This window comes from Ranitomeya variabilis, chromosome 2 (assembly GCF_051348905.1).
Source record: "Ranitomeya variabilis isolate aRanVar5 chromosome 2, aRanVar5.hap1, whole genome shotgun sequence".
Classification (NCBI taxonomy): Eukaryota; Metazoa; Chordata; class Amphibia; order Anura; family Dendrobatidae; genus Ranitomeya; species Ranitomeya variabilis.
The window spans coordinates 634,291,116-634,310,323 of record NC_135233.1 but is presented as its reverse complement, the minus strand read 5'-3'; the positions used below and the strand labels follow the sequence as shown (position 1 = coordinate 634,310,323).

At 44.8% G+C, this 19,208-nt stretch overlaps 1 protein-coding gene across 1 annotated transcript in view; it reads right to left on the bottom strand.

Moving 5' to 3' along the window:
- KMO (kynurenine 3-monooxygenase) overlaps positions 1–17,773 on the bottom strand; it is a 705,013-nt gene extending 687,240 nt beyond the window's left edge. The window contains exon 1 of the mRNA XM_077292788.1: positions 17,627–17,773. Within this exon, the coding sequence (XP_077148903.1) occupies positions 17,627–17,677 (51 nt within the window). The 5' untranslated portion in view covers positions 17,678–17,773. The remainder of the gene's footprint in view (positions 1–17,626) is intronic.
- Positions 17,774–19,208: the final 1,435 nt, after the last annotated feature.

Sequence of the window (19,208 nt, the reverse complement as noted above, 5' to 3'; positions counted from 1 at the left end):
TTCACAGTGGAAAATAAAATACTAGGTGAAATGCAGAGAGACAAAGAAAACCGTATATTAAGGGTCACCAAACTAACCCAAGAAGAGGTGCAAAACCGGCTAAATAAGATTAAAATAGATAAATCTCCGGATCCAGATGGCATACACCCACGAATACTAAGAGAACTAAGTAATGTAATAGACAAACCATTATTTCTTATTTTTAGGGACTCTATAGCGACGGGGTCTGTTCCACAGGACTGGAGCATAGCAAATGTGGTACCATTATTCAAAAAGGGCTCTAAAAGTGAACCTGGAAATTATAGGTCAGTAAGTCTAACCTCTATTGTTGGTAAAATATTTGATGGGTTTCTGAGGGATGTTATTCTGGATTATCTCAATGCGAATAACTGTTTAACTCCATATCAGCATGGGTTTATGAGGAATCGCTCCTGTCAAACTAATCTAATCAGTTTTAATGAAGAGGTAAGCTATAGACTGGATCAATGTGAGTCATTGGACATGGTATATCTTGATTTTTCCAAAGCGTTTGATACCGTGCCACACAAGAGATTAGTGCAAAAATGAGAATGCTGGGTCTGTGGGAAAATGTGTGTAAATGGGTATGTAACTGGCTTAGTGATAGAAAGCAGAGGGTGGTTATAAATGGTACAGTATATTCTCTAACTGGGTCGCTGTGACCAGTGGGGTACCGCAGGGATCGGTGTTGGGACCTATTCCGTTTAACATATTTATTAACGATCTGGTAGAAGGTCTACACAGTAGAATATCGATATGTGCAGATGATACAAAACTACCGTATTTTTCGGACTATAAGACGCACCGGACTATAAGGCGCACCCAGGTTTTAGAGGTGGAAAATAGGGAAAAAAAATATTTGAAGCAAAAAATGTGGTAAAATATTTAATAACATAAATAACATACTATTATATGTGGTGTTATTATATATAATAGTATGTTATTATGTTGGAAGCTGCGGGACCAGTGTGGTGTCTGTGAAGTACGATATGAAGACACTGGAGGGTGAGTATAAGAATGGGGGCACAGGGCTTATATTGAAAGCACCACTCCAGCACTGCAAAATAGCACTGGAGTGCTGCTTTAAAATCCCATGGGAGAACTATAACTCCCAGCATGTCCTGCAGATCCTATGACATGCTGGGAGTTATAGTTCACCAAAGGAGTGGCAGAGTGCTTTATTGTGTTTTGTAAAGACTGACCTCTTAATTGTGGCAGCCAGCCACACAGTGGTGAGGTACAAGCATCCCATGACTGCACACACAGAGCCCTCCCTCTTGTTGCCTTTCCACAGCACAGGTTATGAGGAAGCTGCAGATTCTAGTGGGGAGCCTGAAGGACCTGTGATGATGTCAGGAAGAGGGAGGGCTCTGATCTGCCATGTGATGCTCCAGCCCGCCCACTTCTGACATCATCACAGGTCCTGTTTGTGCACAACACTCGGCATCCAGGCATGGCAGGCAGGTACACAGCGATCTCCTGGCCCCTGCTGCTGCCTCCTCCTCCCCAGGACACTCAAATCTCCCCGGAATCAGTGCTGGGGAAACTGTGTGTCCCTGCATAAGTGCAGTACTCATTTGCTGCTCCCGGCTCACCGCTCAGCTGATCGGTGAGCGGGGAGAAGCTAATAAATATTCACTGCACTTAATCAGCGGGGCCATGTGCTTTCCCCAGCAGCTGATTCCGGGCAGCGGGGACATCCTGAAGTGGGATATCATTGCGATCCCACTCACTGCTGCCCCCCTCCCCACATGCTATATCCGTACTATAAGACGCACCCACACTTTCCTCCCAAATTTGGAGGAAAAAAAGTGCATCTTATAGTCCGAAAAATACGGTATGTAAAGCAGTCAATACTAGTGATGAGCGAGCACAAAAATGCTCAGGTGCTCATAGCTCGGGTAGAGCAAATTGGAATGCTTTGGTGCTCGACCCGAGCAACGAGTCCAATGTAAGTCTATGGGAAACGCGAGCATTTTTGCTGTGGCCCCCCAGGAGGTCTTTACAGGATCTAAAAACAGTGGAAATTGTTTGGAACATTGCTCAAATGACATGGAAACATCATGGGGAAGACCCCTGGAAGCATTTCTGACTCCCAGGTCACTGCTTACGCCACTTTTACAGACTCACAAAAAACCATACATACGTATATAAGGCAAAATAAATAACCAGAAACAAAAATGCTCTTCCACACCTTGGGCTATGTTCACACGTAGCGTTTTGATGCATTTTTCAACTTTAGCATTGCTTTCAACCAAGACAAATGCATTCACTGGGAAATGTAATTTTAATATTTTACAACCTTAGCTGGCCATGTGGTGTGGGACACATCCTGTTGCATTTATGAAGGAGGGACTCTGAAAGTCACAAAGCCTATTTTTAAAAGGTAATCGGGCAGCCTTTACTATTCTTAAAGAACCAGCAGTTGGCCCTCACTATTCTTAGAGAGCCATCAGCCAGCTATGCTTTGCTGTTCCCATTATTAAACAGCGGGTCTCTTATCATGTTATTGCATATGCAGTGAGTGGCAGGGCTACCCAAATTTTGGATGCACCCTAATACCCCTTTGATGAGACTTACAGGAGGGCCACCTGAAAGCAAATGTTCCCATTATTATGAAGTTGGTACTCCCATACTGCTAGCCTATGCAGTGAATGCAAGGCCTGCAGCAAATTTAGATGCATGCCAATACCCCTTAGAACAGCCACCCCAATACCCCTTAGAACAGCCACCCAAATACCCCTTTGAAGAGCCGTACAGGATGGCCACCTGAAAGCAATGTTCCCATTATTAGGAAGTTGGTACTCCTATACTCACGGCTTTCAGTATCACCTCTATGCTGATGACACACAGATCTACATCTCTGGACCAGATATCACCTCCCTACTAACCAGAATCCCACAATGTCTGTCTGCTATTGCATCCTTCTTCTCCGCTAGATTTCTAAAACATAATATGGACAAAACAGGATGCATCTTCTATCCCCCATCCCACTCGACCCCCCCAGCGGTTCTGTCCATTAAAGTAAATGGCTGCCCACTCTCCACAGTCCCGCAAGCTCGCTGTCGACCAAGCCACTGCACGACCAGCTCTACCCTCACTCAACCCTTGTAGATTGTGAGCCCTCGCAGGCAGGGTCCTCTCTCCTCCTCTACCAGTCATGACTTGTATTGTTTAAGATTACTGTACTCTTTTTTTTTTTTTGTTATGTATACCCCTTTTCTCATGTGAATCGCCATGGAACAAATGGCGCTATAATAATAAATAATAATAATACTGTTTGCTTATGCATTGCATGCAAGGCCTGCCTTGGATCAAATTTAGACACACACCAATATCCCTTTGAAGAGACATCCTGTATGGCCACCTGAAAGCATTGCTCCCATTATTAGAAATTTGGTACTCCCATACTGTTTGCCTATGCATTTAATGCAAGGCCTGCCCTGCCCCAAAGGTAAACGCCCCCCAAAAACCCTTTGAACAGATGTCCTGGATGGCGACATGAAACAAAAGTTCCCATTATTATTAATTGTGTACTCCCAAAGTGTTTGCCCACAAAGTGAGTTCAAGGCCTGCTCCAAATTTGCACGCACCCCAATAACCCTTTGAACAGATATTCTGAATGGCCACCTGAAAGCATTGTTCCCATTATTAGAAATTTGGTACTCCCATACTGTCTGCCTGTGTAGTGAATTGTTGAGCCAGAAGAACCTGCATTGGAGAATGTCAATGTTGAGGATGAAGACCCGGCATTGGAGCATTGCAGTCTTGAGGCTAAACACCCGGCAGTGTAGTATTTCAGTATTGAGTATGAAGTACATGCATTGGAGAATTGCAGTGTTGAGGATGAAGACCCGGCAGTGGAGAATGTCAGTGTTGAGGCTGGAAAACCTTCAGGGGAGAATTTCAGTGTTGAGTCAGAAGAAACTGCAGTGGAGAATTGCAGTGTTGAGGCTGAAGAACGTGCATTGGTGAATTGCAGTGGTGAGCCTGAAGAACCTGCAGTGGACAATTGCAGTACTGAGGCCAAAGAAACTGCAGAGGAGAATTGCAGTGTTGAGGCCAAAGAATCAGCAGTGGAGAATTGCAGTGTTGAGGCTGAACACCGGGCAGTGGAGCATTTAAGTGTTGAGCCTGAAGAACCAGCAGTGGAGAATTGCAGTGTTGAGCCTGAAGAACCTGCAGTGGACAATTGCAGTGTTGAGGCCAAGGAAACTGCAGTGGATAATTGCAGTGTTGAGGAGGAAGAACTGACAGTGGAGAATTGCCTTGTCGAATCTGACCAACCAACAAAGTTGACATTATTAGGAAGTGGGTCTCCTATACTGTTTGACTATGCAGTGAATGCAATGCCTAGCATCAAATTCGGATACACCCCAATACCCCTTGGAAGAGACGTGGAGGAGGGCCTACTAAAAATCTCTTCCCATTACAAAGGAACGGGTCTCCTAAACTTGTAATGCCCATGCAGTAAGTGTATGGGCTGACAAACATTTCCCCCTGGGGGGTATACAGCAGCATACTGTCAAAAAATGTGGGTTATGGGCATCTTAAACACCCTTATAAACAATAACGTGGGTCTTCCATTACGGACCACGTTTACCCAATGATCTAGTGGTGGAGAAAGAGACGTGGAGCTGGCCTCCTAAAAATCTCTTCCCATTACAAAGGAGTGGGTCTCCTATACTTGTAATGCCCATGCAGTAAGTGTATGGGCTGAAAAACATTTACACCAGGGAGTATACAGCAACATACTGTCCAAAAATTTGGTTTACGGGCATCATAAACACCCTTAAAAACAATAGCGTGGGTGTTGCATCACGGACCACGGTCACCATGGTGATCTACTGGTGGTGGATGATGAGGAGGAGGACGACAACAGCAAATAGGCCAAATCAGGAAGGGTATACCCACGTGTGGGTGTGAAGAGGTGCATGGGAATAAAGTTCCCAAAAAAGACTCTGGACTTGAGTTTATGTTTCGCTGCTATCATTCGGTGGCGTAGAGAAGTCTGGGCCAATCCAACCCTTGTTGATTTTTATGAGTCAGCCTGGCAGATGCGCTTATCAGTCATAATTCCACTAGCGGCAATAAATATCCGCTCTAACAAAATGCTAGCGACAGGGCAGGCCAGGACCTCCAAGGTGTAGAGACCCAGTTCATGCCACGTGTCCAGCTTCGATACCCAATAATTTTAAAACCACAGAGGAATCACGGAGGACGTTGGTACGGAAAGCAAGGTACTCCCTCAGCATCGTCCAAAACTTTGCACTCCTTGTGAGAGTACCCCATTCCTCAGGGCCAGTGCAATGACAGGGTCTGAGAAAAGTCTCCCAGAACTTTGCCAGTGTTCCCCTGCCTCTGCTGGACTGGAGTTGTGTCTCTCTCATCTGTACTCCTTGGTTGTCCAATAAACTGTGACCTCTGCCACCAGCATTTTCAGATGGGAGTATTTTTAAATAATTCGGCAACAAGGCCCTCTAGTACTGCACCATTTTAGTACACCTGTCTGCTTCTGGAATAAGAGATAGAAAGTTCTCCTTGTAGCGTGGGTCTAGAAGTGTCACCAACCAGTAATGTCTGTCACCCAAAATTTTGAGAATGCGAGGGTAGCGGGAAATACAGCGTAGCATAAACTTAGCCACATGTTCCAGATTCCTAACAGGCAAGACTTCTGTGTCCTCACCAAGAGGACGACTGACCATGTTCTCCTCCTCCTCTTCCTCTATGTCCTCAGGCCATCCACGCTGAACAGACGGTATGACAGTTTTGCTTGTAGTACTGTATATAGCGCATGAAAGTAGCTCCTGTTCTTCCTCCTTCTCATCTTCCTCATTGTCACCCAATCCATATTGGGATGAGATGAGGCTGGGCTGTGTGTAATCACCCTGTATGGTTCCTTGCTCCATCTCATCTTGCATCGGCTGCAATGTATCCTCTTTGATTGTGAGCAGAGAGCATTTCAGAACACAGAGAAGTGGGATGGTGACGCTAATTATGGCATCATTGCCACTCACAATCTTGGTGGAGTCCTCAAAGTTTTGAAGGATGGTACATATGTCTGACATCCATGTCCACTCCTGAGGTCTTATGTGTGGAGTTTGAACTGAATATCAATGGCCTTGTTGATGCTGGTAGTCAACAACTGCCCTCTTCTGCTCACAAATCCTTTCCAGCATCTGCAGTGTAGAGTTCCACTGCGTGAGGACATCACACAACAGTTGGTGAGCCGGAAGCTGCAAATGCTGCTGAAGCATGGCAAGGGCGGTGGAAGCTGTAGCTGACTTTCTAAAATGGACACACAGGCAGCATACTTTGACAAGCAGATCCAGCAGGTTAAGCACATGGGCCAGGCATAGTACATGTGTGAGCTCGCCTCACCTGACAACCGCCACCAGGTTCCGGCCATTGTCACACACAACCATGTCTGGTTGTATGTTCAGCGGTGTCAGCTACAGATCTGCCTGCTCTTTCAGAGCTGTCCACAACTCTTCAGGATTGTGCGGTTTGTCACCTAAGCATATAAGTTTCAGCACAGCCTGTTGCCACTTGGCTGAGGCAGTGCTGCAGTGCTTCCAGCTTGTGACTGATGTGCTCATTTCAGAGATGGAGGCTGATGAGGAGAAGGAGGAGGTGAAGGAGCTGTATACCATGGGGGCAACCCTGATTGATGTAGGGCCCGCAATCCACGACATCGGGAGGACGTGTTCCATCCCAAGGTCTGACTGGGTCCTGGCTTCCACTAGGTTAACTGTCATGGTTCTCAATGGCAAGAGAACATAGTAAAGCATACAAAAGGACTAGCTTTTGGAAGATGGGAACTCGAGCTGACTGTGAGCTAAACCTACCGCACAACTAACAGTGGCCGGGTAGCGTGCCTACGTTTTATCCCTAGACGCCCAGCGCCAGCCGGAGGACTGACTGACCCTAGCAGAGGAAAATACAGACCTGACTTACCTCTAGAGAAATTTTCCCCAAAAGGCAGACAGTAGCCCCCACATATATTGTCGGTGATTTCAGAGGAAATTGACATACGAAGTATGAAAATAGGTTTAGCAAATTGAGGTCCGCTTACTAGATAGTAGGAAGACAGAAAAGGGAACTACACAGTCAGCTGAAAACCCTTTCAAAACACCATCCTGAAATTACTTTAAGACTCTAATATCAACTCATGACACCAGAGTGGCAATTTCAACTCACAAGAGCTTCCAGCCTCAGAAATATTCAATCACAGAGAACTGGAACAAAAATGCAAAACAAACTTAGGACTAAAAGTCCAACTTAGCTGATAGTAGTCTAGGAGCAGGAACATGCAACAGAAAGGCTTCTGGTAACATTGTTGGCCGGCATAGAAATGACTGAGGAGCAAGGTTAAATAGAAAACTCCCACATCCTGATGGAAACAGGTGAACAGAGGAGATGAAGCACACAAGTTCAGTACCACCAGTGACCACCGGGGGAGCCCAGAAACCAAATTCACAACAGTACCCCCCCCCCTCAAGGAGGGGGCACCGAACCCTCACCAGAACCACCAGGGCGATCAGGATGAGCCCTATGAAAGGCACGGACCAAATCGGAGGCATGAACATCAGAGGCTGTCACCCAAGAATTATCCTCCTGACCGTAGCCCTTCCACTTGACCAGATACTGAAGTCTCCGTCTGGAAACACGGGAGTCCAAGATCTTCTCGACAACGTACTCCAACTCACCCTCAACCAACACCGGAGCAGGAGGCTCAACGGAAGGCACAACTGGTACCTCATACCTGCGCAACAATGACCGATGGAAGACATTATGAATAGAAAAAGATGCAGGGAGGTCCAAACGAAAGGACACAGGGTTAAGAATCTCCAATATCTTGTACGGGCCGATGAACCGAGGCTTAAACTTAGGAGAAGAAACCTTCATAGGGACAAAACGAGAAGACAACCACACCAAGTCCCCAACACAAAGACGAGGACCAACACGACGACGGCGGTTGGCAAACTGCTGAGTCTTCTCCTGGGACAACTTCAAATTGTCCACCACATGCCCCCAAATCTGATGCAACCTCTCCACCACAGCATCCACTCCAGGACAATCCGAAGACCACCTGACCGGAAGAGAAACGAGGATGAAACCCCGAATTACAGAAGAAAGGAGAAACCAAGGTGGCAGAACTAGCCCGATTATTGAGGGCAAACTCCGCCAAGGGCAAAAAGGCAACCCAATCATCCTGATCCGCAGACACAAAACACCTCAAATAAGTCTCCAAGGTCTGATTAGTTCGCTCGGTCTGGCCATTAGTCTGAGGATGGAAAGCAGATGAAAAAGACAAATCAATGCCCATCCTAGCACAGAATGCTCGCCAAAATCTAGACACGAATTGAGTTCCCCTGTCAGAAACGATATTCTCCGGAATACCATGCAAGCGAACCACATTTTGAAAAAACAGAGGAACCAGCTCGGATGAGGAAGGCAATTTAGGCAAGGGGACCAAATGGACCATCTTAGAGAAACGGTCACACACCACCCAGATGACAGACATCTTCTGAGAAACAGGGAGATCAGAAATAAAATCCATGGAGATGTGAGTCCAAGGCCTCTTCGGAATAGGCAAAGATAACAACAATCCACTAGCCCGAGAACAACAAGGCTTGGCCCGAGCACAAACATCACAAGACTGCACAAAACCTCGCACATCTCGCGACAGGGAAGGCCACCAGAAGGACCTAGCCACCAAATCCCTGGTACCAAAGATTCCAGGATGACCAGCTAACGCAGAAGAATGGACCTCCGAGATGACTCTACTGGTCCAATCATCCGGAACAAACAGTCTACCAGGCGGGCAACGATCAGGTCTATCCGCCTGAAACTCCTGTAAGACCCGTCGCAAGTCTGGGGAAACAGCAGATAATATCACTCCATCCTTAAGGATACCTGTAGGTTCAGAATTACCAGGGGAATCAGGCTCAAAACTCCTAGAAAGGGCATCCGCCTTCACATTTTTAGAACCCGGTAGGTAAGAAACCACAAAATTAAACCGAGAGAAAAATAACGACCAGCGCGCCTGTCTAGGATTCAGGCGCCTGGCAGACTCAAGATAAATCAAATTCTTGTGGTCGGTCAATACCACCACCTGATGTCTAGCCCCCTCAAGCCAATGACGCCACTCCTCAAAAGCCCACTTCATAGCCAAGAGCTCCCGATTACCAATATCATAATTTCGCTCAGCGGGCGAAAATTTACGAGAAAAGAACGCGCAAGGTCTCATCACGGAGCAGTCGGAACTTTTCTGCGACAAAACCGCCCCAGCTCCGATTTCTGAAGCGTCGACCTCAACCTGAAAAGGAAGAGTAACATCAGGCTGCCGCAATACAGGGGCGGAAGAAAAGCGGCGCTTAAGCTCCCGAAAGGCCTCCACAGCAGCAGGGGACCAATCAGCAACATCAGCACCCTTCTTAGTCAAATCAGTCAACGGCTTAGCAACATCAGAAAAACCAGTTATAAATCGACGATAAAAATTAGCAAAGCCCAAAAACTTCTGAAGGCTCTTAAGAGAAGAGGGTTGCGTCCAATCACAAATAGCCTGAACCTTGACAGGGTCCATCTCAATGGAAGAGGGGGAAAAAATGTACCCCAAAAACGAAATCTTTTGAACCCCAAAAACACACTTAGAACCCTTTACACACAAGGAATTAGAGCGCAAAACCTGAAAAACCCTCCTGACCTGTTGGACATGAGAGTCCCAGTCATCCGAAAAAATCAAAATATCATCCAGATACACAATCATAAATTTATCCAAATATTCACGGAAAATATCATGCATAAAAGACTGAAAGACTGAAGGGGCATTTGAAAGACCAAAAGGCATTACCAAATACTCAAAATGGCCCTCAGGCGTATTAAATGCGGTTTTCCACTCATCCCCCTGCTTAATTCGCACTAAATTATACGCCCCACGAAGATCAATCTTAGAGAACCACTTGGCCCCCTTTATTCGAGCAAACAAATCAGTAAGCAGTGGCAAAGGATACTGATATTTAACCGTGATTTTATTCAAAAGCCGATAATCAATACACAGCCTCAAAGAGCCATCTTTTTTAGATACAAAGAAAAAACCGGCTCCTAAGGGAGATGACGAAGGACGAATATGTCCCTTTTCCAAGGACTCCTTAATATATTCCCGCATAGCAGCATGTTCAGGCACAGATAGATTAAATAAACGACCCTTTGGAAACTTACTGCCCGGAATCAGATCTATAGTACAATCGCAATCTCTGTGCGGAGGTAGTGAACCAAGTTTAGGCTCCTCAAAAACGTCACGATAATCAGATAAAAATTCCGGAATCTCAGAGGGAATAGATGACGAAATGGAAACCAAAGGTACGTCCCCATGAGTCCCCTGACATCCCCAGCTTAACACAGACATTGCCTTCCAGTCGAGGACTGGGTTATGAGATTGCAGCCATGGCAATCCAAGCACCAACACATCATGTAGATTATACAACACAAGGAAGCGAATAATCTCCTGGTGATCCGGATTAATACGCATAGTTACTTGTGTCCAGTATTGTGGTTTATTACTAGCCAATGGCGTGGAGTCAATACCCTTCAGAGGTATAGGAACTTCCAGAGGCTCTAAATTAAACCCACAGCGTTTGGCAAAGGACCAATCCATAAGACTCAAAGCGGCGCCAGAGTCGACATAGGCGTCCGCGGTAATAGACGATAAAGAGAAAATCAGGGTCACAGATAGAATAAACTTAGACTGTAAAGTGCCAATTGAAACAGACTTATCAACCTTCTTAGTACGTTTAGAGCATGCTGATATAACATGAGTTGAATCACCACAATAGAAGCATAACCCATTTTTTCGCCTAAAATTCTGTCGTTCGCTTCTGGACAGAATTCTATCACATTGCATAATCTCTGGCGCCTTCTCAGTAGACACCGCCAAATGGTGCACAGGTTTGCGCTCCCGCAAACGCCGATCAATCTGAATGGCCATTGTCATGGACTCATTCAGACCTGTAGGCACAGGGAACCCCACCATAACATATTTAATGGCATCAGAGAGACCCTCTCTGAAATTCGCCGCCAGGGCGCACTCATTCCACTGAGTAAGCACAGACCACTTGCGAAATTTTTGGCAGTATATTTCAGCCTCATCTTGCCCCTGAGACAGGGCCATCAAGGCTTTTTCAGCCTGAATCTCTAAATGAGGTTCCTCATAAAGCAACCCCAATGCCAGGAAAAACGCATCCACATTGAGCAACGCAGGATCCCCTGGTGCCAAAGCAAATGCCCAATCCTGAGGGTCGCCCCGGAGCAAGGAAATTACAATCCTGACCTGCTGTGCAGGATCTCCAGCGGAGCGAGATCTCAGAGACAAAAATAATTTACAATTATGTTTGAAATTCTGGAAGCGAGATCTATCCCCGGAGAAAAATTCAGGTAAAGGAATTCTAGGTTCAGATATAGGAGCATGAATTACAAAATCCTGTAAACTTTGAACCTTCATAGCGAGATTATTCAAACCTGTAGCTAAACTCTGCTGATCCATTTTTATCAGGTGAAATCAGAACCATTCAAGGATTAGAAGGAGAGAGAGACGAAGGCTGCAGTAAGCAGAGATGCAAGTGAATCAACTAATGAGCAAACTCAGAAAAAAAAAAAAAAAAAATCTCTGCAGACTACTTTTCTCTCCTTTCTTCTGCAAATTATTTTAACCCTCGGCCGGCCAAACTGTCATGGTTCTCAATGGCAAGAGAACGTAGTAAAGCATACAAAAGGACTAGCTCTTGGAAGATGGGAACTCGAGCTGACTGTGAGCTAAACCTACCGCACAACTAACAGTGGCCGGGTAGCGTGCCTACGTTTTATCCCTAGACGCCCAGCGCCAGCTGGAGGACTGACTGACCCTAGCAGAGGAAAATACAGACCTGACTTACCTCTAGAGAAATTTTCCCCAAAAGGCAGACAGTAGCCCCCACATATATTGTCGGTGATTTCAGAGGAAATTGACATACGAAGTATGAAAATAGGTTTAGCAAATTGAGGTCCGCTTACTAGATAGTAGGAAGACAGAAAAGGGAACTACACAGTCAGCTGAAAACCCTTTCAAAACACCATCCTGAAATTACTTTAAGACTCTAATATCAACTCATGACACCAGAGTGGCAATTTCAGCTCACAAGAGCTTCCAGCCTCAGAAATATTCAATCACAGAGAACTGGAACAAAAATGCAAAACAAACTTAGGACTAAAAGTCCAACTTAGCTGATAGTAGTCTAGGAGCAGGAACATGCAACAGAAAGGCTTCTGGTAACATTGTTGGCCGGCATAGAAATGACTGAGGAGCAAGGTTAAATAGAAAACTCCCACATCCTGATGGAAACAGGTGAACAGAGGAGATGAAGCACACAAGTTCAGTACCACCAGTGACCACCGGGGGAGCCCAGAAACCAAATTCACAACAGTTAACCCAGTGTGCCGTCAGCGAGATGTACCGTCCCTGCCCACAAGCGTGTCTGTGGTTGGGTGGACTTTCCCAGTAACAGCATTGTTTAGAACATGGCTAATGTTGTGGGACATGTACTCGTGTAATGCGCAGATGGCACAATGGGAGAAATAGTGGCGGCTGGTGACAGAGTACCTTGGGACTGCTGCTGCCATCAGGTTGTGGAAAGCTTCCATCTCCACGAGCCTAAAAGGCAACTTTTTGAGCGCAAGTAGATGAGAAATGTGTGGACTGTGGGGCGTTGGTAGCTTATTTCCGCTTGAGTTCCAAGGACTGGGGTATGGACAACTGAACGCTGCGCTGGGACAAAGACGTGTATGTGCTTGATGATGGTGCTAGTTGAGTGTGTAATGACAGGTTCAGGGCACGAGGCATCTTCGCATGCACCATGGACAAGGGATTGGTTTGCACGCACAACCGGGGGAGAAGCAGTGGTGTCAAGTGCAGACACTGTTCCTGGACCCTGGGGTTCAGCCCACAAAGTCGGGTGCTTTGCTGCCATGTGCCTAACCATGCTGGTGGTGGTCAGGCTGGTAGTTTTGCTACCCTTGCTTATGTGGGCATGGCGGTTGGTGCAAATGGCCTGTTTGGGGTTATCTTTGAAAGTCTTTGAAAAACAACCAGACTTGGGAAGACCTTACAGTTTGACTGGCAACTACCGTCATGGTGGTGCTGCATGGAACGGTTGCCCGCCTTCTGTCGGAATCCACCACACTGCTTCTTCCTGCCTGTTGGGGTGCTACGCCTTCCACCCCCTGTGTGCTGCTGTCCTCGCCCTGCATGTCCTCCTGCCAGGTTGGGTCAGTTACTATATCATCCACCACCTCCTATTCCACTTCTGCACCCTGGTCCTCCTCCTGACTTTCTGACAATTGCGTCTCATCATCGTCCATCTCTTGTGACACGTTCCCACCATCGCCAGGGTGAGGAATATGCAGTCCACACTCACGGCTACTCAGACTTGACCTTGTGGAACACAGGGTGGTGGTGGTGGCGGAAAAGTGACTGGAAGCACTATCCACTATCCAACCAACAACCTTTTGACATTGCTCTGGGCTAAATAGCGGTGTGCTGCTGCGGTCCCCTGGTAACTGGGACAGGAAGGTCTGGTGAGAAGATGTGGGTGTTTGTTGTGGCACAATTTCAGCTTGCCCACGGCCTCGGCATGCACCATCATCATCACTTCCCCGTTCCTTGCCACGCGCCTTGCCCATTTCACTACAAATGCCTGAATTTGGAGCAAACTTATATGAAATCCGTGGTGAAAGAAAACCACAGTTTAAAATATCTGGCCTGGAGGTAACAATTTTTTTTTCAGCAAACTGTTTGTCAATAACTAGACTAAGACCCAGCAAAAACAGTTCAAAGGAGGCCTCAACTGCCACAATTTTTAGCCCACTGATAGATGAGGCGTTTGACGGAGATACAAATAATTTAACGGGGGGCTCAAATGGCACTATTTTGAGCGCAATGATATGTGATGCCAGTGACGCAAATACCCCACTTTAAAATATCTGGCCAGTATTCTTTATTTTTACAGCAAAATGGTGTCAATAAATAGGCTAAGACACAACAAAAAAATTAAAAGGAGGCCTGAAATGGCACAATTTTCAGCGCAATGATATACGATCCGTGTGGCGGACAAAACCCAGTAGGTACATTTTTTTTTTGCAGCAAACTGGTGTCAAGAACTTGTTTAAGACACTCCAAGAAAATGTTACAGTACCACAAAAATGGCAGAATTTTCTGCGCACTCAGATGTGATCGCTCTGATGGCCAAACCCCTGTTTAAAATAGCTGGATTTTCACACTGCAAAATGGAAAGGATCTGGCAGTATCCTGCCCACTGATGGATGAGGCGTGTGATGGAGATACACCACTTTAAAATATCTGGCCTGTATTTTTTTTTTACAACAAAATAGTGTCAATAACTAGGCTAAGGCACAGCAAAAACAATTCAATGGAGCCCACAAATGCCACAATTTTTAGCCCACTGATAGGTGAGGAGTGTGACGGAGATACCATACTTTAAAATAACTAGCCTGTATTTTTTTTTAAACAGCAAAATAGTGTCAACAACTAGGCTAAGACACAGCAAAATCAGTTCAATTGAGGCCTCAATGCCACAATTTTTAGCCCACTGATAGGTGAGGCGTGTGATGGAGATACCCCACTTTTAAATATCTGGCCTGTATTTTTTTTGGGGGGGAAGCAAACCGGTGTGCACAACTAGGCTAAGACACAGCAAAAAAAAAATTAAACAGAGGGCTCAAATGGCACTATTTTGAGCGCAATGATATGTGATGCCAGTGACGCAGATACCCCACTTTAAAAAATCTGGCCTGTATTCTTTTTTTGACAGCAAAATGGTGTTAATAAATAGGCTAAGACCCAACAAAAAAAATTAAACGGAGGCCTGAAATGGCACAATTTAGAGCGCAATGATATGCGATCCATGTGGCGGACAATACCCTGCAGGTAAATAATTTTATTGCAGCAAACTGGTGTCAAGAACTTGTATAAGACACGCCAACAAAATTTTACACTACCACAAAAAGGGCAGAATTTTCTGTGCACTCAGATGCGATCGCTGTGATGGTCAAACCCCTGTTTAAAATAGCTGGATTTTCAGGCTGTACTATGGAAAGGATCTGGCTGTATTCTGCAGTGCCAACAAGCAAATGGAGAAAAAAAACAGTGTGTTCTGGATTGCTTTTGAATAAAATAATCAGGATTAAGATGCAGCAAAAAAAATTATTCCTGGCCACTGATACCTGGGGCTATGTATATACGGTCAATATCTGAAATAGGCAGCAGCAGACAGTAATGTAATGTACCCTCTTGCTGTATGCAATGAAGTATGCCACATACATTGCTTTCCTACCCAGCACTGATATCTATATACCCTGTAATTAGTCCGTAGAAGGACTGTTGGTTAAGCTGGATTTCAATAATGGTATACCCACACTAACTAATACAATTATAATTCTCTCCCTATCTCAGCAGCAACTGTCCCTACACTGGCTGATTCCAGAGCTGTGTGGCGAGCAGGGCGGCGCCAGGTCTGTTATAGACTTGATGATGCTGTGCGGCCAGCCAATCACTGTAATGCCACAACCAACATGGCTGTGGCATTACACTGCGTGGCAGACAATCCCTGAATGTTGATTGGCGGTCTAAAGAGTGCCAAACATGCAGGGCGGTGTCCCAAACTCCTGCCAAACAATCCCGGAAATTCTCTCCGTTTATCGAGCATCGCGAGCACTGTGATGCTCGGGCGAGCTCCGAGCATTACCGAGCATGCTTACTCATCACTAGTCAATACAAGAGAAGATAGTATTCTGCTACAGATGGATCTGGATAAGTTGGAAACTTGTCCCGAAAGGTGGCAGATGCAGTTTAACAATGATAAATGTAAGGTTATACACATGGGAAGAAGGAATCAATATAACCATTACACACTGAACGAAAAACCACTGGGTAAATCTGATATGGAGAAGAACTTGGGGATCCTACTTAATGATAAACTTACCTGGAGCAGCCAGTGCCAGGCAGCAGCTGCTAAGGAAAACAGGATCATGGGGTGCATTAAAAGAGGACTGGATACACATGATGAGAGCATTATACTGCCTCTGTACAAATCTCTGGTTAGACCGCACATGGAGTACTGCATTCAATTTTGGGCACCGGTGCTCAGAAAGGATATAATGGAACTAGAGCGAGTACAAAAGAGGGCAACAAAATTAATAAAGGGGATGGGGAACTTCAATACCCAGAGAGATTATCAAAATTAGGATTATTTAGTCTAGAAAAAAGACGACTGAGGGGCGATCTAATAACCATGTATAAGTATATAAGGGGACAATATAAATATCTCTCCGAGGATCTATTTATACCAAGGAAGGTGATGGTCACAAAGGGGCATTCTCTGTGTCTGGAGGAGAGAAGGTTTTTCCACCAACATAGAAGAGGATTCTTTACTGTTAGTGCAGTGAGAATCCGGAATTCCTTGCCTGAGGAGGTGGTGATGGTGAACTCAGTTGAGGGTTTCAAGAGAGGCTTGGATGTCTTCCTGGAGCGTAACAATATTAGGTTCTTTAGAAGGACATAGTTCTGGGGATTTATTCTGATGGAATATAGGCTGAACTGGATGGACAAATGTCTTCTTTCGGCCTTGCTAACTATGTTTCTATGTTACATTAGTGATCGCTGTAAACGATGCTTTTTTTCTGATATGTTTGGATGGAACTTTAGCATAAAAATAATTGCTATACAATTATAATTAAATTACATGAAAATACATTTTAATATAAAAAAATTAGTACTATAAAACATATTTATGTTCAGAATATTTTACAATATAAAGTCCATAAAATATGAGGCTAATTTGGAATGTTAGCTAATAATTATTTTGGTTAAATACATACAGTGTGCTGTATGTTGTTAATATACTTATATATTATTTTGTTTAAAGGGAACATGTCACCATGAAAATGCATTCCAATCTGCAGATGTCATGTTATAGAGAAGGGGGAGCTAAGTAGATTAACATATAGTTTTCTGAGAAAAGATTCAGTATATCATGTGTTTTAGGGTTCGCTCACAAGAGAGAATCTGATCAATTATGTTAATGACATGCCAATCAAACTCTGATCTGAGTTTGATCAGAGTGTCAGCTTAGTGTGAACTGATTCTTTCAGATGAGAGAATCAAAGCACACTCCCAGGAGAAGATGGAGAACAAAATTTCTCCATCTCTATTCTGTGAGTCTGTGGAAATTGGACTGTCACATCAGTAAGAGAAAAAAACACTGACCAGCACTGCCCCATAGAATAACATTGGTCTGAGTGCTACCTGATAAAACATTGGATTGCCCTGGTCCAATGCATACAATCATGTGAGCGATCACTTTATCATTTAATCCTATGTTCTTTCTGGGATTTTTGGTCCTTTTTTGTATAAGAGCGCATACTCCAGTGTGTATGTAAAATGCTCTTTTTTAACTCATAATTTGTCACACTTGTATCCAGATGTGTGCACAGTCTCCTACAGACAAAATCCAATAAAGAAGACATAATTCATTTTTCTTTTTGATTGTTTACTTACCAATCCACCGCCGACAATGGAAATTGTCTTCTGACTTGTACAATTTTCCATGATATCGAGTGAAAGATTTTGCTTTGAGCTGCAAACTGCGCTACTAGCAAGTCAAGTATTCTGTGATCACAGGTAAAAGAATTGTAAAACTGCTGACATAACTCAGGGTAAAGTCTATGTTTACCTATTAGCAGGACAGCAGCAAAAGAAGCTAATGTTTAATTTAAGGTTTAAAGGGAACCTGTCACCCCCCTCAGGCGTTTGTAACTAAAAGAGCCACCTTGTGCCACACAAATGCTGCATTCTGACAAGGTGGCTCTTTTAGTTATGATGCCTGCACACGCTGAAATAAACGTTTATAAAATGTGCCCTTTCCTTCCTAATCAGACGCAGCACAGCCATCACTCCGGGCCTGTGCACACCGGGCGCCGCCTCACATTATACTATATGAAGAACTATGGGGTGCATTATACTATGGGAAGTGAATTGTTCTACATGGATGACAATGGCGGGGCATTATACTATTTGGAACACTATGAGGAATGTATTATACTATTTGGAGGACTGAGGAATGTATTATACTATTTGGAGGACTGAGGAGTGTATTATACTATATGAAGGAATTGCAGTGATTTTTAATATATGGAGGTCTATGAGGAATGTATTATACTTTATGGAGGACTATGTAGAGTGTATAATACTATATGAAGGACTGAGAAGTGTATTATACTATATGAAGGACTGAGGAGTGTATTATACTATATGGAGGACTGAAGAGTGTATTATACTATATGGAGAACTGAGGAGTGTATTATACTATATGGAGGACTGAGGAGTGTATTATACTATATGGAGGACTGAGGTGCATATTATAATATATGGAGGACTATGGGGTGTATTATACTAAACAAGCAAAATGCTGCCTATTCATCGAGTGATTGGATTGTTTATGTGGAAACAGAAATCCTTGTTCTCAGCAGCACATCACCGGTGTAAACTGCATATGTGCTGCTGATAACATGATACTGTATGGGGACAGATTGATCTAATTGTGATTGTTCTGTTCCCTTCATTCTTTCCCAGTTGGTGTAAAGACTCCGGGAAACAAGCGAACGACTTCACTATTGTTGATCACACTCGTTTAGTGGCCTGAGATCAGCGCATGTAAATACAGCAGAAATGCTTCGCAGGGAGACCAGGCAAGGATGATGACAGTTGTAGTTAGCACCCGGCGCCTGGGAATAGCGCTAACTCTACTGCTTTTCCCAGCGACCAGAGCATTTAATTCTGGTATGTGTAATGATTTTTAGGTTTGATGTCAGCTGTGTAATGTCAGCTGCTATCAATCCCTGGTGTAAGTAATGGAGAGGTGTCTATCAGACACCCCCACTACTAGCCCAGACCTGGCGAGACCCAGCGACTCTGAAGAGCGGTGATAGCAGTAACAATACTGCTCTTCACAGTCGCCGAGCTCAGCGCAAGACCCAGAATATCTGAAGAGCGGTGACGTTACTGATGTCACCGCTCTTCAGAGTCACTGGGTCTCATGCTGCGCAGCAGAACCAAAAGTGGCTGTAGGCAAAGTTTATGG